Genomic DNA, 16,884 nt, shown 5'->3' with positions numbered 1-16,884 from the left:
TCTTATTGTCTGTAATTTTTACCCGAAATAAATTTTGAGAAGTGCCCATAAAAGGACTGGTACATAATGTGTCACATTGAAAAATATCCCGATCTCTGCAATATAGGTGAACCAATCGTTGATTGTACTTACCCGATTTTATTCGCAACCGTACTCAAACCGGATCGTTTTTTTTCTCGTTTCGCTCGTTTTGCAGTGCGGTCGGGAATAAAATATTTAAAAAAAAGACGATTTTCCGATTTTATTTTTTTTCCCATTTTCCAAAAATTAGGGTCGGCGGTTTTGTAAACCAAGAAATATAAAAGTCGTGGCCTTATGATTGCTCTGAATAAATATGTTTCATCCAATTTTACATATTGCTCTTGGCTAATTAATCATAAAAAATAGTCTCGGGCAGCCGTAAGTGTGATATATTGTGGATCTGCTCATCATATATATAGTAAAACAATCACATAAAAGTCACTGAATACTATGAGCTGTGTCATGCAAAAATGGATCTTATGCCATTTGAGGCCAGCTTAGCTTAGGTGCATCTGTGCAGTTTGGTCTGGAGCCAGCCTGTCAGCTTTAAAGTCATGAAAGGTTTTGCTGTCCTGTTACAGATGCATTTGGCATAAGACCCATTTTCATGTGACGCAGGTCATATTGTATGATTAACACCTATGGTCACACTGTAGATCAGAGCCTATGGTCACACTGTAGATCAGAGCCTATGGTCACACTGTAGATCAGAGCCTATGGTCACACTGTAGATCAGAGCCTATGGTCACACTGTAGATCAGAGCCTATGGTCACACTGTAGATCAGAGCCTATGGTCACACTGTAGATCAGAGCCTATGGTCACACTGTAGATCAGAGCATAATTTTCACATGTACAAATTCAATGTTTGTTTACACATTTGTATGAACTTTTAAAGAGCATATATTGTAAACATTTCCTGCATTGGTTCTACCATGACCAGTAGATTCAAACGACAGTATAGAGTATGACATGAAACGCCATTTTCGTAAGAGAATCTTCATATTGATAATTATGATCTTTTTTGTTGTTCAGTTCAGCCATTTATTAAAAACCAATTCCTGACATAGTAATTGAACTTGATTTCAAAATTTAAATGTTATGTGTAAAACTGTATGTGATAATATAATTAGGCCGTGCTCTGAAAAAAGGGTGTTTAATGCATGTGCGTTCACTTTCCACTTATACTAGATTTTTGCTAAGAAGAGACTTTCTTTGAACGAAAAATATCATTCATGCGGAGGGTGTCCCTCCTGATAAACCTGTGCAGACTGCACAGGCTAATGTGGGATGACACGTTACGCACATGCATTAAACCCCCTTTTCACAGAGTAAGGCTCAATTATATTGTTCACAAAGAGTTCACCTGTCATAACATTGTATCTAAGTATCTTCATTGTCATTTGTTGTTTATGTTGGTAGAAATATTTAATGTCATGTTTACAAACAATTTATATATATTTATTTCTTAATGCTTCTTTTCTTGTTCAGGATTATTTTTTTTTTGCTGATTTAATATCAATATTACTTAGTAATGATATAAGAATCATATATTCCTAATTGTGTGGTAGCAAATAGAGGAAATGTGTTTTATTTCAATGAAATATCATGGAATATCAATTTGGGATAGGAAGACAATAAGGTTATAAAACATATTATTTTTTGTATTTTCTGATTTAAACATTGTTGCACCCTAATACAAAAGATTTTCTTTTTGTTTTATTTGAGACAATCAAATATTCTAACATTCTACTAACAGTAAGAAATTATAAGATTTGTGTTCCTTATGTATGTTCTATATTTAATTACATCAAGAGAAAATATCTTTGCTCTCACTAACAATTGAGCTTTGCTATGAGAGAACAGGGTTAATGTATGCCCATAAAGTGTTTCCAAGATTAGCCTGTGCAGTCCATGCAGACTGATCAGGAATGATACTTTCAGCTTTTATATATTTTTATGCCCCCGGATCGAATGATCGGAGGCATATTGTTTTTTGCCTGTCTATCTGTCATTCTGTCCCAAAACTTTAACCTTGGTTAAAATTTTGTGATAACTTTTGCAATATTGAAGATAGCAACTTGATATTTGGCATGCATGTGTATCTCATGAAGCTGCACATTTGAGTGGTAAAGGCCAAGGTCATCCTATAAGGTCAAAAGTAAAAAAAAAACAATCCAAGGGAAATTATAAGCTTTTAAAGGGAGATAATTTCTAAACCTGCCAAATGATATATTGAAATTTTATTTCAAAGCGGCGCAATAGGGGGCATTGTGTTCTGACAAACACATCTCTTGTTCATTTTCACAAAGTGTCATTTTAGTAAAAATCCAGTCTAAGTGGACAGTGTTGTTCCTGATTAGCCTGGGCAGAGTACACAGGCTAATCTGGGACAACCCTTTAAGCACATGCATTAAACCCTTTTTATCTACACTACCAGGTCATATAACGTGTCCAACCTGCTAGAGGACTTGAAGTTCCTGTACCGCACGTCAGGCCAGCAGGGCAAGGGTATCACGTTTGTGTTCACGGACCAGGAGATCAAGGATGAGGGCTTCCTAGAATACCTCAACAATGTGCTCTCATCTGGTGTGGTAAGTGTGCTTTTAACAGGTTTTTTTTCCACTTTTTGGGAAGATAGCCCATGGCTTCGGAATTGGGAATTTTATCGGCATTTTCATGAAATTGGGAAAATTAATTCAGTAGCCTTTTTTCCCACACGAAAAGTCCACTAATTAGGGAAATACTTAATTTGATATAACACTTTATAATCATTAAAATTAAAAGAACAAAATCATAAAATACTTTGTTAGATGTAATTGAATTAAAATTGAGATAAACGCATAAGACACTTCTTTCTAAAAAAAATAAAAAATTATATTTTTTTTTTTTTTTTTGGATATTGGGAATTTTTTGCCATATTTTGGGAAAAAAGTATACTTTTTGGGATTGGGAACATATAATACATAAAATCGGGTAAAAAAAAAAAACTGTTAAAAAAAGCTGAACCCTTTGCCACTTAGATACGTATTTTGACACATGTGTAGTCCATTACAAAGATGAATTTAATTAAAGACATTTCTTACTAGATTTACGTTTTAAGGCTTCTTTTTCAACCCTAAGATACTTATGAGCAGCAAACAGCATAAAACCTGAACAAACTGAGAGTTACTCGCAGGCTTTTCTGGTTTTATGCTGTTTGCACATAACCATTTTCAATTTTCTTCTGAGTGAGAAAGAGTTATGATGTATGTAATGTAATTTGTTTTTTTAAGGGTGAATTAAATTCTTTGTTTGAAACAGTTGTAAATGGCAGTGAAATATAAGAAATCTATTCAATGCGTAAAGTTGAAAACATCTTCTTGTTAAGTACAAAAATGTTGTCCTTCTATTCCTACATGCTATTTCAACACCTTAAGTTATAAACTCACACTACATATTGTATTTGCTAATTAATACTGTATTTACCATGTGTATGTGTTAATGATTACTGTATTTACTATTTGAAGCTCTCTGTTCTTATTTACCTCTCTAAATACCTGCAAGCTACATTTATAATGTCAATTGCTAGTGTTTGAAATTTACTGTTAAGATGTCCTAAGTAACTTAAAACTAGACGGTTGTGTTTATTCAAAACTTCTTTTTTAACTTAGTAAATCTTTCTGTTCACTATACCCTGAAATTGGCTTATTTCTAAATACATGCCATATAGATTTATGATCACAAATGCTTTTGTGTGAAATTTTCTATCAAAATTGCTTTAAGCCTTTACCACTCTTAGAAAGATATATTTAATTTAAGACCTTTCTTTCAAGATGTTGTTAAGGCTTCATCTCCAAACTTTAGATACTGATGAGCAGCAAACAGCATAAAACCTGAACAGACTGCAAGTTATACCGTTTTTATACTGTTTGCAAAAGCAATTTTCACTGTACTTCTTATGGAGGAAAGTGTGAAACAAAATTATTACAACTTCTTTGTTCATGACTTATCAAGGTGGCCAACCTGTTTGCAAGAGATGAGATGGATGAGATACTCAGCGAGTTGATCCCTGTCATGAAGAAGGAGTATCCACGGCGACCACCAACCAATGAGAATCTCTATGAGTATTACCTAAGTCGTGTGCGTAGCCACCTGCATGTGGTCCTCTGCTTCTCACCCGTAAGTGAACGCTGCACAAATTAGTATGCGAGCCTGACTCTGTGAAGAGGGGGTTTTATGCATGTGCATTAAGTGTCCTCCCAGATTAGCCTGTGCAGTCCCCACAGGCTAATCATGGACGACAATTTCCGCCTAAACTGGATTTTTGCTAAAATGAGACTTTCTTAAATAAAAGGGGAATGTGTTGTCCCTGATAAGCCTGTGTGGACTGCACAGGCTAATCTGGGAGAACACTTTGAGCACATGCATGAAACTTCCTTTTCACAGAGCAAGGCTTAGTTTCAATAAAACCTTAGGCTAGCAACCAATAATAGTGCTTTTACTGGTAAAAAAATAGGAGATTTGATTTTCATTGCTTGGAAGTTTGTCATTCAGACTAAGATGAAGATTGAGAATTTTTTAGAATTTCAAGACTTCTAATCCTTTAATGTTTGCATGTTGTGATCTATTGACAGGTTGGTGAGAAATTCCGCGCGCGCTCACTGAAGTTCCCTGGACTGATTTCCGGCTGCACAATGGACTGGTTCCAACGTTGGCCCCGTGATGCTTTGATTGCCGTGGCAGACCACTTCCTGTCGCAGTTCAATATCGACTGCACGCCTGAAGTGAAGAAGCAGGTGATCCAGACCATGGGTATCGTACATGATGGAGTGGCAGAAAGTTGCATTGAATACTTCCAAAGGTAACCTAGGCAATTGTATTGCGGACTCTTGATTTCTTTTCTAAACTTTTTGTTAGCTTAATATAGTGTGAAGGGAGGTATTGTGCTGTAGTTTTATGTGTGGTTAGCAGACTAAAATTTCAAATTTTCTTTGATTCTGCTATATTAATTGGTAAAAATGTTACAATTAAGTTTCTAAGCATGGTCACTTTCCTTGGTTTAATTTTTTAAAGTCATATATAAGTTTTAATGTTATATATAACAAAAACATATATTCAGCTTCAAATTTGTCTTTGTATTGATTAAATTAACCTATAGAAGTGGAAAAATAGTCTTCGGAAAGTTTTCTGAAGTTATATTTACTGTGTATTCTTCGCAGGTACCGTCGTTCTACCCATGTGACACCGAAGTCCTACCTGTCGTTCATTAACGGCTACAAGACCATCTACAGTGACAAGAGGAACGAGATTGGAGAGCTTGCTAACAGGATGAACACTGGTATAGTTTCTTGGGTCCATGGCAACAGCTGAACCCTTTCCCACTCAGAGGCAAAGGAATGGCTTTGAGCAAACAGCATAAAGCCCCAACAGCCTGGGAGTAACTCGCAGTCTGTTCAGGTTTTATGCTGTTTGCTGCTCATAAGTATCTAATAAGGGTTGGAAATGAAGCCTTTAAAACTTGAATCTAATATGACAGGTCTTTAATTATATATCACTTTCTAAGGGACCATTAATGCGTCAAAATAATGTTATGCCCTAGATTGTTCATGTAAACATGTGTACATGTACATTGTTCATTTTTATTGTTTATGTTTTGAAATTAAATGGCTATGTCATTGTTGTTTCATGATTTCATGGGATGTTATTTTGTATATAGATTTGATAACAGCTAATGCTTACCTCTTTCACTTCATTATTAATTGTTAAATCCTTTAAAAGTGTCTCATTGTTTTAGCGTCTGTTCATATGGCAGCCATTTTTGATAAACAGGAAGTTGATTTCCTGATGCTGACATAAGTGCATTCTGGGTAGTTTACAATGACTACAGTATTTTTGACAGTTTATTCATATGAAATAATTTGCTTAATACTCATATTCCTTCTTAAAAATTGTTAAAAAAAGGTAATAGTTGTCTTTATAAATGATTTATTTATTTAATTGATATGTATTTGACTATTGTTTAATTCTAATATCGTCAGAAAATCATTTTAAGACGAGCGACATTTGCATTTAAGGACTCTGAACTTTGTTTTCCTACGTGTGAGTCCTATAAGACTAGCTATTAAAATTAAGACTGAATAAATTATAAGATTTGCTTTTTAAATTTAAGCTACATGAATGAATATATTTACTGTACTAAATAAACTGAATTTGAATACTACCGCATTTCTATGATGAAATATTTATGAATTGTATGTATTATTAGAGTTATATATATAGAAAGTTGTCATTTATTTATTATATAGAGGATTTTTGTTGGATTCGGTGGATTATCGATTTACTTCACGAGTGATCATAGAAAATAATATTTTCATGAGTAAATTAAAATTGATATTCCACCGAATCCAACAAATTTTCTTTTTATTTTATGCTAATTTTCACCGTTTATATACTAGTACATTATTTAAGAGTTTAACTAAAGAATTTCGCTGGGATAATGATATCATTACTTAAAAAATATGTCATTTCACAGTAATTAGTGAAAATTATTGATAATTACTGATATTTCTCTATAAACCACCGGAAAGCATAAAATAAAAATGAATAAATTGTAGAAATGTTATAAATCTTGAGTTTATATATTTTTTTACAATTTTAAAAACAACTGGATAGGCAAAATGTTATTCTTAAGTTAGTTAACTGTTAATCAGAGTCCATTTTTGTTCTATGTTAGACTTGAACAAAGCTTCAAGTTTGGATAAACAATTGGGAAAGTTGAAAAAGTAAATATCACCGCTACCGCTCGGCTTCTGACACTATGTATCTAAGTGGTAAAGGGTTAAAGAAGATTAACATCTTATCAACTATATGAGCCCTGGCAAAACCAGACTTGATTCATGTGTGTTAAGTATTTTCTTTCATTAGATGGTGCAGTCCTCACAGGCTAATTAGTAACAACACATTCAGCTTTGAGTGGAGTTTTGTTTAGAAGAAACCCCTTTAAAAGAAAAAATCCATAAAGGGTGAAGTGTTGTCTCAGATAAGCCTATGAGGACTACACAGACAAATCTGGGACAACAATGTACGCACATGCATTATGCCTGGCTTTTGGAGACCGCCGCTGATATGAATGTTGTTAATTAAATGTCCATCAATGACTGATTTTTTACATCCAGATTTTTTTCTCTTATGTAAAATTGTATGATTTGAAAGATTATAATATAACTTTGAACAATTCTTTCCCATGACCTGGAAATCTGTTGCATATATTCCCATAGCTCCTTGGTGAAATGTTAAACAAGTTTATACTATTTATTTGTATTATAATTCACTGTGGTGAAACCCAGCCTTGTATACTTCTCATAAGTTGGCCAGTGTTCCACAATGGATTGTCAAACACTTTATAACTTTCAAACTGTTAATAACATGACCTACATTTTCTTTTAGGACAAGTATATACTTTTTTAAACAAGTCACATCCTTGACAAACATATGACTAAATTTTAACCAATGGTATTATTATATTTGTACATTTTTGTTTAACAGGTCTGAAAAAGCTCATTGAAGCATCTGAGGCAGTCGCTGAACTAGAAAAAGAGCTAGCAGTAAAAGAGAAGGAGCTGGCCATAGCCTCAAAGAAAGCGGACGAAGTGCTCAAAGAGGTGACTGTGAAAGCTCAGGCAGCCTCCAAGGTCAAGGAGCAAGTCCAAAAAGTCAAGGACAAAGCTCAAGCCATCGTAGATGCCATTGAAAAGGACAAGAACATTGCTGAGGCTAAACTTGAGAAAGCAAGACCGGCTCTTGAGGCAGCTGAGGCTGCTCTGAATACTATCAAGCCTGCCGATATTGCCACCGTGAGAAAGCTCGGCAAGCCCCCTCACCTGATCATGAGGATTATGGACTCAGTGTTGTTGTTGTTCCAGCACAAGGTGGACACTGTGGTACAGGACCCAGACCGACCTTGTGTCAAGCCATCCTGGTCAGAGTCCCTGAAGGTATGCTTTTAGGGGGCTTAGTGGGGTTCACTTGAATAATCAGGGTCAAATTAATGTATTAATTACGTAGATGATTGCAGTTTTGAAGTGTTGGCAATAAAATGTGTTGCTACAGTTTAACCAAGTAAATATCTGGGGGGAGTGTCCATCTATCCGTCGGCTTTTGTTAATATCAGGATCCAAAAATTGTAGTTGCTAAGGTTATAGATGCTATTGCTACAGAAATAATTAAACAATTAAAATCTAAAAACTGAAAGGGTGATGCATCTCAAAAACTATATTGGGACTGTGCAAGTTATTTCATTTGTGTTGGTCTGTTCATCTGGATGTCAAAATTGTGGTGATCTGGTGATAAATATATAAAGTACTTGAGCTAGGTTGTTGAAACTCTGTATGTGAATAGAGGGCCATATTCAATATTCATGCTAGGTCAGCTTTGTTGGTCAGTCTGTCTGTGTGTCCTAAAATATTTTGATCCTGCAATTACTCAAAAAGTACTTCAGCTGCATTCATGCAAGTCAGTTTTTTTTTTCTGTTATTTAAGTTTCGTCTGTCAGTTCACCCATCCATATGTCTGTCAGTTCACCCATCCATATGTCTGTCAGTTCACCCATCCATATGTCTGTCAGTTCACCCATCCATATGTCTGTTCTTAAAATCTGGATCCTGCAATAACTCAAAGAATGACTTCAGCTTAATCGGTGAAACTCAGTAACAGATGTGGATAGAGAGCCATATGGGGAATATGTCATGTTATTTTATTTGTCCGCCAAAAAAATTGTGGTTGCTTTGGTTACAGAAATAAATGAAAACTAAAATAGGTATACTTACATACACAACTAAATTGTGCTTGTCAAGCTAGGCTTATGAAGATCATGTTCTTACTCTGACAACATTTTAGCGGTAGGCGACAGCTGATTTGTCATAGACAAAGTTCTTGTTATTCGTACAAGTTTCTGTTGCCAACATTTTGCAACATGTGTTTAATTTCAAATTTTGAAGTGTGTTATAAACATTTTAGTGTAATTTTTAGTAACAATCTTGAAATCTCAACTCTGTTGTTCATAAAAATGTTTAGCCCTTTGCATTCTGGGAAATTTGTTGTCTGCTAAATTGTCTTCTGCTGAATTTCTAAAATTAGCATTTTCTTCGATTTTTTTCAAAGAATACTATCAGAATAGCAAACAGTTTTGATCCTGATGAGACGCCACGATTTGTGGCGTCTCATCTGGATCCAAACTGTTTGCAAAGGCCTTCAAAATTTGGTTCCAGCACTGAAAGAGTAAGTTAAGAATCACCTCACTCTCAATAGTGACACACGTCCTATTTCAGATGATGGCGGGTACCAACTTCCTTGGTCAGTTAATTGCTTTCCCTAAGGACACAATCAACGATGAAACCATTGAGCTGATCAAGCCGTACCTGACTATGGAAGACTACACGCTGGAGACTGCGACCCGCGTGTGTGGTAACGTTGCCGGACTTCTTTCGTGGACCGTGGCCATGTCCGACTTCTTTGCCATCAACAAGGAAGTTCTGCCTCTAAAGGTGAAGCTTTATCTTCATTAAGGGCATTTTGTGGGAAAAACTTTGCTTCTTTCCAAGATTAGTGTTGTTCCAGCTCAGCCAGTGTTTGCTCATTAATTTTGTGCTTGCTAAAAAAATTGAATGCTCACCGTTTTATGATACTCGCTTTGTGATGAAAAGTTTAAAATCTTCCTCAAATATTGTTTTAAGATTAATTGCTATGAATTAATTATCACAATCTTGACAAATGCACTTTAAAAAATCTCATTCATGATGTGCAAGTTCCAATACATGATACACAATTATGCTATTTTTTATAAATAGAGTTAAACTTGAGCATATAAATTCCAAGAGTAATGATTTGATCATTTTGGATAATAATTAAGACCCGTTCTGAGAAAACTGGGCCTAATGCATGTGGGTTAAGTGTTGTCCCCGACACCTTTTGCCATCGCTGGATTTTTATGCCCCTGGATCGAAAGATCGGGGGTATATTGTTTTTGGCCTGTCTGTCATTGTATGTGTGTGTGTGTGCATGTGCGCGTGTGCATGCGTGCGTGCGTGTGTGTCCCAAAACTTTAACCTTGGTCATTACTTTTGCAATATTCAAGAAAGCAACTTGATATTTGGCATGCATATGAATCTCATGGAGCTGCACATTTTGAGTGGTGAAAGGTAAAGGTCATCCTTGAAGGTCAAAGGTAAAAAAAAACTAATTCAAAAACTTTAACCAAAACTTAAACCTTCTTCATAACTTTTGCAATATTGAAGATAGCAACTTGATATTTGGCATGCATGTGTATATCTCATGGAGCTGCAATTTTTTAGTGGTGAAATGTGGTGAATGAGGCTAATTTAGTTGAAGTTTTATTCACAAATGCTGGCAGCTGAAGTCGATAATATATCTCTGCTTGCAGGCAAACTTGGCGGTGCAGCAAGCCAAGTTGGAGGTCGCCATGGGAGACCTGGCCATGGCGCAGGCACAGCTGGATGAGAAGGAGCGAGAGTTGGCGGCTGTGCATGCAGAATACGACAAGGCCATGGCGGAAAAGCAGGTATGATTGGTCTTGACCCATTTATTTATTTAAGTTCGTAGTATTGGAAGAATTATGATTATGGAGAAATACTCAAGTCCATTTCTTGGGAAGAATCAATACTTGATGTCATCAGGGACACTTTGGTTATGTGTTCTGGTGTTTGATCCCAACTCTTGCCAGGTTTTCAAGATCTGTGGTGTTTAATCCTTAGTCTTGGAGAGTTTTTAAAATCATGAGCATGCAATTACTGTATTGGATATAGAATTATGGTATTAGAGACAAGGTCAACTTAAAAAAATGTTTTGAATAATAATTTTCATGTTACAAGCAAAACTTGAATACCATCATCTTGAACAGATAAAAAATAGCTATGGTTTGGTCATAGAAAAGAAGACTTTCTGATTTTGATCGCTGAGTTCTCTTAATTTAAGAAATTGATGGACGATGCAGAGACATGTCGTCGAAAGATGAATGCTGCAGCTGCACTGATTGAAGGTCTGGGCGGGGAGAAGATACGATGGACTGAACAGAGTCAGGAGTTCAAGGCTCAGATGGGCAGGTAGGTCAACACGAGATGGAATATGGTAAATTATAAATTATAACAGAGCCAAGCTCTTTCAAATTTGTGGGGTTAATGCATGTGCATTAAGTGAATTCCAAGATAAACCTGTGTAGTCGGCAAGGGCTAATCAGGGAAGACACTTTCTGTTTTTATTTAATTGAAGGAACTCTTTTTCTTAATGAAAAGCCAGTAAAGGAGGCACGTGTTGTCCCTGATATGCCTCTTCGAACTGCACAAGCTAATCTAGACTGACACTTAATGCATTAAGCCCAGATTTCGCAGACTGAGGCTCCATTATATGAGATGCATTCTGAGAAAACTGGGCTTAATGCATGTGCGTAAAGTGTCATCCCAGATTAGCCTGTGCAGTCCGCACAGGCTAATCAGGGACAACACTTTCCGCTTTTATAGTATTTTTAGTTTCAAGAAAGTCCCTCTTTACTGAAAATCAAGTTTAGGTGGAAAGTGTTGTCCCTGATTAGCCTGTTCGGACTGCACAGGCTAATCTGGGATGACACTTTACGCACATGCATTAAGCCCAGTGTCAGAACAAGACACATATATATCCATCATACATGTATATACGTAAACAAGAATATTTTAATTGATATAAAACCATGTTGAATTTTTAATATTGCTGGAACTTTTCCAAATATTACAAAATATGGGGATCCATTTTTATAACAAACTGTAAACATATTTATTTGTTATTTCAAGGTTATCTATCATCTGTTATTTTGCATTTGTTATACATTACATAATTGTATATAATTATATTATTATATTAATAGAAATGAATGTCTTTATAAACCTAAGTCCTCCTAGTAAATTTGAAAGGTATGCAGATTATATTTTTATTTCCTACACATATGTCTGTGAGTCCGTCCCTTTCATGGAAACCTCATCACCTTCCTCCAAAATGTTTGTTACAATATATTTTTCTAGTTACAAAAAATAGAACTTGCTGTGTATTCCAATAATTAATACCTGTTGTTTAACTTCATGTTCTTGAAATTTACAGCTACAGACTTTTAAAAAGTGAATGTTCTCAGACTTTTATGTATAGTCATACATTAAAGTTCAGCAAGGTATTGTAAGGCCTTTGTTTGGATAAATACTATTTGAATAAATAAGTTGAGTTAAAATGCTAGATTCATTGGATAAGTTAACACTTATGGTTTTGAACAGTCAAATGTTTAATCTATATTTTGCTTTGATTTGTTGATTAGACACATGATTAATGGAGATCCGATATTGGTTTTAATCGCAGAATGATTTTTTATTAGACAGGAAAATTATTCAAAAAGTGAAGTGCGTTGCACAAGATTTGATAGGTACCCAGTGGTCTATGTTGTGTCTATTGTAAGTGGCTTAATGTGTACTTTTTAACCAAATATAATTATTTATCCATTAGTTTATGCATAACATAAAGAGACCAAGATGTAACATGTGTTCAAAGTTAAATTAATACAAATTTTAATGAATACTGTTGTGTAGCCTTTGTTTATCACATATTGATAGTGAAGTGTTACATTGAAAATATAGTCATGCCAGAAGTCTGAAATGTTGTGTTTTTAGTGTGAATATTTCAAACCAAGTTCTAATAATCAAACAATATCATATTCAAATCTTTAGAAAAATGTGTACACACCTTTTATGTTTATTTTGTATTATTTTTTTTGTATTAATTTGTATGATTAACTCTTTCAGTGCAGGAACCAAATTTTGAAGGCCTGTGCAAACAGTTTGGATCCAGATGAGACGCCACAGAACGCGGCGTCTCATCAGGATCCAAACTGTTTGCTATTCTGATAGTATTCTTTGAAAAAAAATTGAAGAAAATGCTAATTTTAGAAAATTAGCAGACAACATTTTAGCAGACGACAAATTTCCCAGCATGCAAAGGGTTAAGACTAAAGTTTAACAAGATCTAAAATAAAGCGATCGAGAGGTCACAGGTTCAATCTCCACTGTGAGAGCTTTCTTAAGATCCCCGCCCCCCATAGACACCAAGTACTGGCTTAGGCTTTGTATGCAATCGAGCTAAAATAAATAGGTTTAAACTAAAATAAAGTCATACTGCTTCAACATGTCAGCTACAATTTCCAAAGTCAACGTAATTAGTATTCTAATTGTTGTTTTACTCGTCATTGAAATGTTGTTGTCCAAGGTGTTGTCAAGAAATGGTTAATATTGTCAATTATCATGAACATATTTTAGAGTTTGGAGTTCTGATTGACACTATTCCCATAATTGGGTTAGTTAACGGTAGTGGTTTCATTACAATGGATCATTATAATAAGTAGTGTAAACTTGCTAAAAATGGTAATACAAATAATTAACACATTGTTATTTTGAGATTATATTACAAATATTTTTCTAGCAATTGTTTACAAACCATTGGTAATGGTGGCTACATAGGAGTCACTTTCTAGGTCTGTCTGTCGGTCTGTCTGTTGGTATGTCCCGAAATCTTGTCCGGGCAATAACTAAGTTGTTCATTGTGAGATTTTAAAATCATTTGTCACATTTGTTCACCATAATTGGATGGTGTGTCTCGCGAAAGAATTACGTCGATATCTCCAAGGTCAGGTCGGACTTTGAATTCAAAGGTCAAACATGGCCATAGATGAGCTTGTCGGGCCATAACTATGTCGTTCCTTGTGAGATTTTAAAATCATTTGTTAACCATTATTGGACGGTGTGTCTCGCAAAAGAATTATATCAATAACTCTATGATCAAGGTCACACTTTGAGTTCAAAGGTAAAAAAAAGGCAAAACATGAGCTTGTCCGGGCCATAACTATGTCGTCCATTGTGAGATTTTAATATCATTTGGCACATTTGTTTACCATCACTGGACAGTATGTTGCGCGAAAGAATTACGTCTATATCCCCATGGTAAAGGTCACACTTTAAAGTTCAAAGGTCGAAATTGCCATAAAAAAGCTTGTCCGGGCAATAACTATGTCGTTCATTTTGAGATTTTCATATTATTTGGCACATTTGTTTATCATCATGGGACGGGTGTGGTCGCGCGAAAGAATTACGTCGATATCTCCAAAGTTCAGGTCACACTGAGTTCAAAGGTAAAATATGGACATAAATGAGCTTGTCCGGGCCATAACTTTTTTGTGACATTTTAAAATCATTTATTCACCATCATTGGATGGTGTGTCGCACAAAAGAATTGTGTCGATAACTCCAAGGTAAAGGTCACACTTTGAGTTCAAAGGTAAAAAATGGCCAAAAATGAAAGTGGCATAATAATTTTTTAAAAAATCGCCATAAATTAGATTCTCTTGTTTTGTGAAGACAGCATGCAAAATAGTCTGTGTCAATGCAGCACGTGGGGGTACAGTATATGTCATGCCTGTGACAAAGCTCTAATTAATCACTACTTTTCATAGTGTTTGTTGGTTAGCTTAACAAACAAATCTTGGTCAAAACTTTCTTTCATAACGTAAAAACATGAACAATGAATATTTTATTTGTATGAATGTTTCAATTTCTATCACTTGTATCTCAATATTTCTATGATTCCTTTGATTGTACTGAACTTGGATGTGTGACATTAATACAGATCATGGTATCCCAATGTTTCTATTCTTTCTAGGATTGAACTGAACTCTGATGTTTGACAAAAATACAGACTGTTATGTGACTGGTACCCAATGTTTTCAAGTTGTTTTTGCTTCCTGCAGACTTGTTGGTGACGTTCTCGTCTGCACGGCGTTCCTGTCATACTGCGGACCGTTCAACCAGGATTTCCGAGCCCTTCTCTTCAAGAACTGGTTCAAGGAGCTTAAGAATCGCAAGATCCCCTTCACCCTCAACCTCAACACTATCGACATGCTTGTCGATCAAAATACTGTGAGTGAATTAAAAAAAAAATTTCAAGGTCTTACAAGAATTCTTTAAAGTAATGCTGCTATTGGATAGCTTGTAGAGCAAGACACTTGGACAAGACGCCGCCTGTACTTATACAGCTCCTAAATTATATTTTTATATCCCCCTTCGAAGAAGAGGGGGTTAATTGCTTTGCACATGTTGGTCGGTTGGTCTGTCGGTCTGTTGGTCCGTCCACCAGGTGGTTTCCAGATGAAAACTCAAGAACACTTGGGCCTAGGATCATGTAACTTCATAGGTACATTGATCATGACTCGCACATGACCCCTATTGATTTTGAGGTCACTTGGTCAAAGGTCAAGGGCAACGGTGACCCGAAATAGTAAAATGGTTTCTGGATGATAACTCAAGAACGCTTAGGCCTAGGATCATAGGTAGATTGATCATGACTGGCAGATGACCCCTATTGATTTTCAGGTCACTAGGTCAACGGTCAAGGTCAGAGTGACCTGAAATAGTAAAATGGTTTCCGGATGATAACTCAAGAACGCTTAGGCCTAGGATCATGAAACTTGAAAGGTAGATTGATCATGACTCGCAGATGACCCCTATTGATTTTCAGGTCACTAGGTCAAAGGTCAAGGTCACAGTGACGGGATAAGGGAAGGCCTAACTTTGGTTTCACTTTAATAACATTTTTGAATGAAGTTTTTTTTAAATGAAAAGCAATAGCATTGGAATGATCAGTGAATAGATCACTTTTAGTGGAAAATTCATTTTTTATGCCCCCGGATCGAAAGATCGGGGGTATATTGTTTTTGGCCTGTCTGTCATTGTATATGTGTGTGTGTGTGTGTGTCTCAAAACTTTAACATTCTTCATAACTTTTGCAATATTCAAGATAGCAACTTGATATTTGGCATGCATGTGTATATCATGGAGCTGCACATTTTGAGTAGTGAAAGGTCAAGGTCATCCTTCAAGGTCAAAGGTCAGAAGAATATATTCAAAATCTTAACCAAAACTGTAACCTTCTTCATAACTTTTGCAATATTGAAGATAGCAACTTGATATTTGGCATGCATTTGTATCTCATGGAGCTGAAAATTTTGAGTGGTGAAAGGTCAAGGTAATCCTTCAAGGTCAAAGGTCATATATATATGGCTTCAAAGCAGCCCCAATAAGGGGCATTGTGTTTTCTGACAAACACATCTCTTGTTTCTATTCAGAATTCTCATACTGGTGCTGAGCTGGTGAATTGTTTTAAATACCATTTATTGAAATATCTCCCAAGTATTGCAAATGACTGTGTGCATTGCATCACCATGTGAAATCTTATTGTATATACCCCTAAGTGTTATTTTTAAATAAAATGAGAATTTCTACTGTCATTTTACAGTTTCCACAATAGTATTTTTTCAGACTGCTGATGTTTATCAAATTTCTATTATAAAGTATAACATAAGACAAAGATTAAGTCATAAATGACATGGTTAGAGTCTTAAATGACTACATGTATTTATCTTGTTTACAGATCGCAGAATGGAATCTGCAAGGTCTGCCTAATGATGAGTTGTCCACTCAGAACGGCATCATTGTAACGAAGGCAGCCCGCTACCCGCTCCTGATTGACCCCCAGAGTCAGGGCAAGAACTGGATCAAGTCTCGGGAACAGCACAGTGAGCTGCAGGTACGCTTGACTGGTTTGAATGATTTCTTTGGATGAACTGTTAAGTGGTTTGGATGATCTCTGCAAGACAGCAGGTTGGTTAGTTGATAAATCATTGTATTCACAGGGTAACATAATTCGTTCAATTTTAAAATGATATATTTTAGCTAATTGCATCGAAGCCAAAAAACTTGTTGAATTGCTCTGTTTTCTTGGTTGGCACCAGTACTTGATGTCTTCGGGG

General features: G+C 35.6%; 1 protein-coding gene across 1 annotated transcript in view; it reads left to right on the top strand.

Moving 5' to 3' along the window:
* LOC127844844 (dynein axonemal heavy chain 5-like) overlaps window positions 1–16,697 on the top strand; it is a 128,581-nt gene extending 111,884 nt beyond the window's left edge. Inside the window, exons 48-57 of the mRNA XM_052375365.1 lie at window positions 2,461–2,614; window positions 4,017–4,181; window positions 4,637–4,863; window positions 5,222–5,340; window positions 7,548–7,996; window positions 9,329–9,544; window positions 10,441–10,578; window positions 10,992–11,119; window positions 14,827–14,995; window positions 16,506–16,697. Of these exons, the coding sequence (XP_052231325.1) occupies window positions 2,461–2,614; window positions 4,017–4,181; window positions 4,637–4,863; window positions 5,222–5,340; window positions 7,548–7,996; window positions 9,329–9,544; window positions 10,441–10,578; window positions 10,992–11,119; window positions 14,827–14,995; window positions 16,506–16,697 (1,957 nt within the window). The remainder of the gene's footprint in view (window positions 1–2,460; window positions 2,615–4,016; window positions 4,182–4,636; window positions 4,864–5,221; window positions 5,341–7,547; window positions 7,997–9,328; window positions 9,545–10,440; window positions 10,579–10,991; window positions 11,120–14,826; window positions 14,996–16,505) is intronic.
* Window positions 16,698–16,884: the final 187 nt, after the last annotated feature.

This window comes from Dreissena polymorpha, chromosome 9 (assembly GCF_020536995.1).
Source record: "Dreissena polymorpha isolate Duluth1 chromosome 9, UMN_Dpol_1.0, whole genome shotgun sequence".
Classification (NCBI taxonomy): Eukaryota; Metazoa; Mollusca; class Bivalvia; order Myida; family Dreissenidae; genus Dreissena; species Dreissena polymorpha.
Note: the sequence above shows the minus strand (reverse complement) of the source record. Positions and strands in the feature narration are given on the sequence as shown.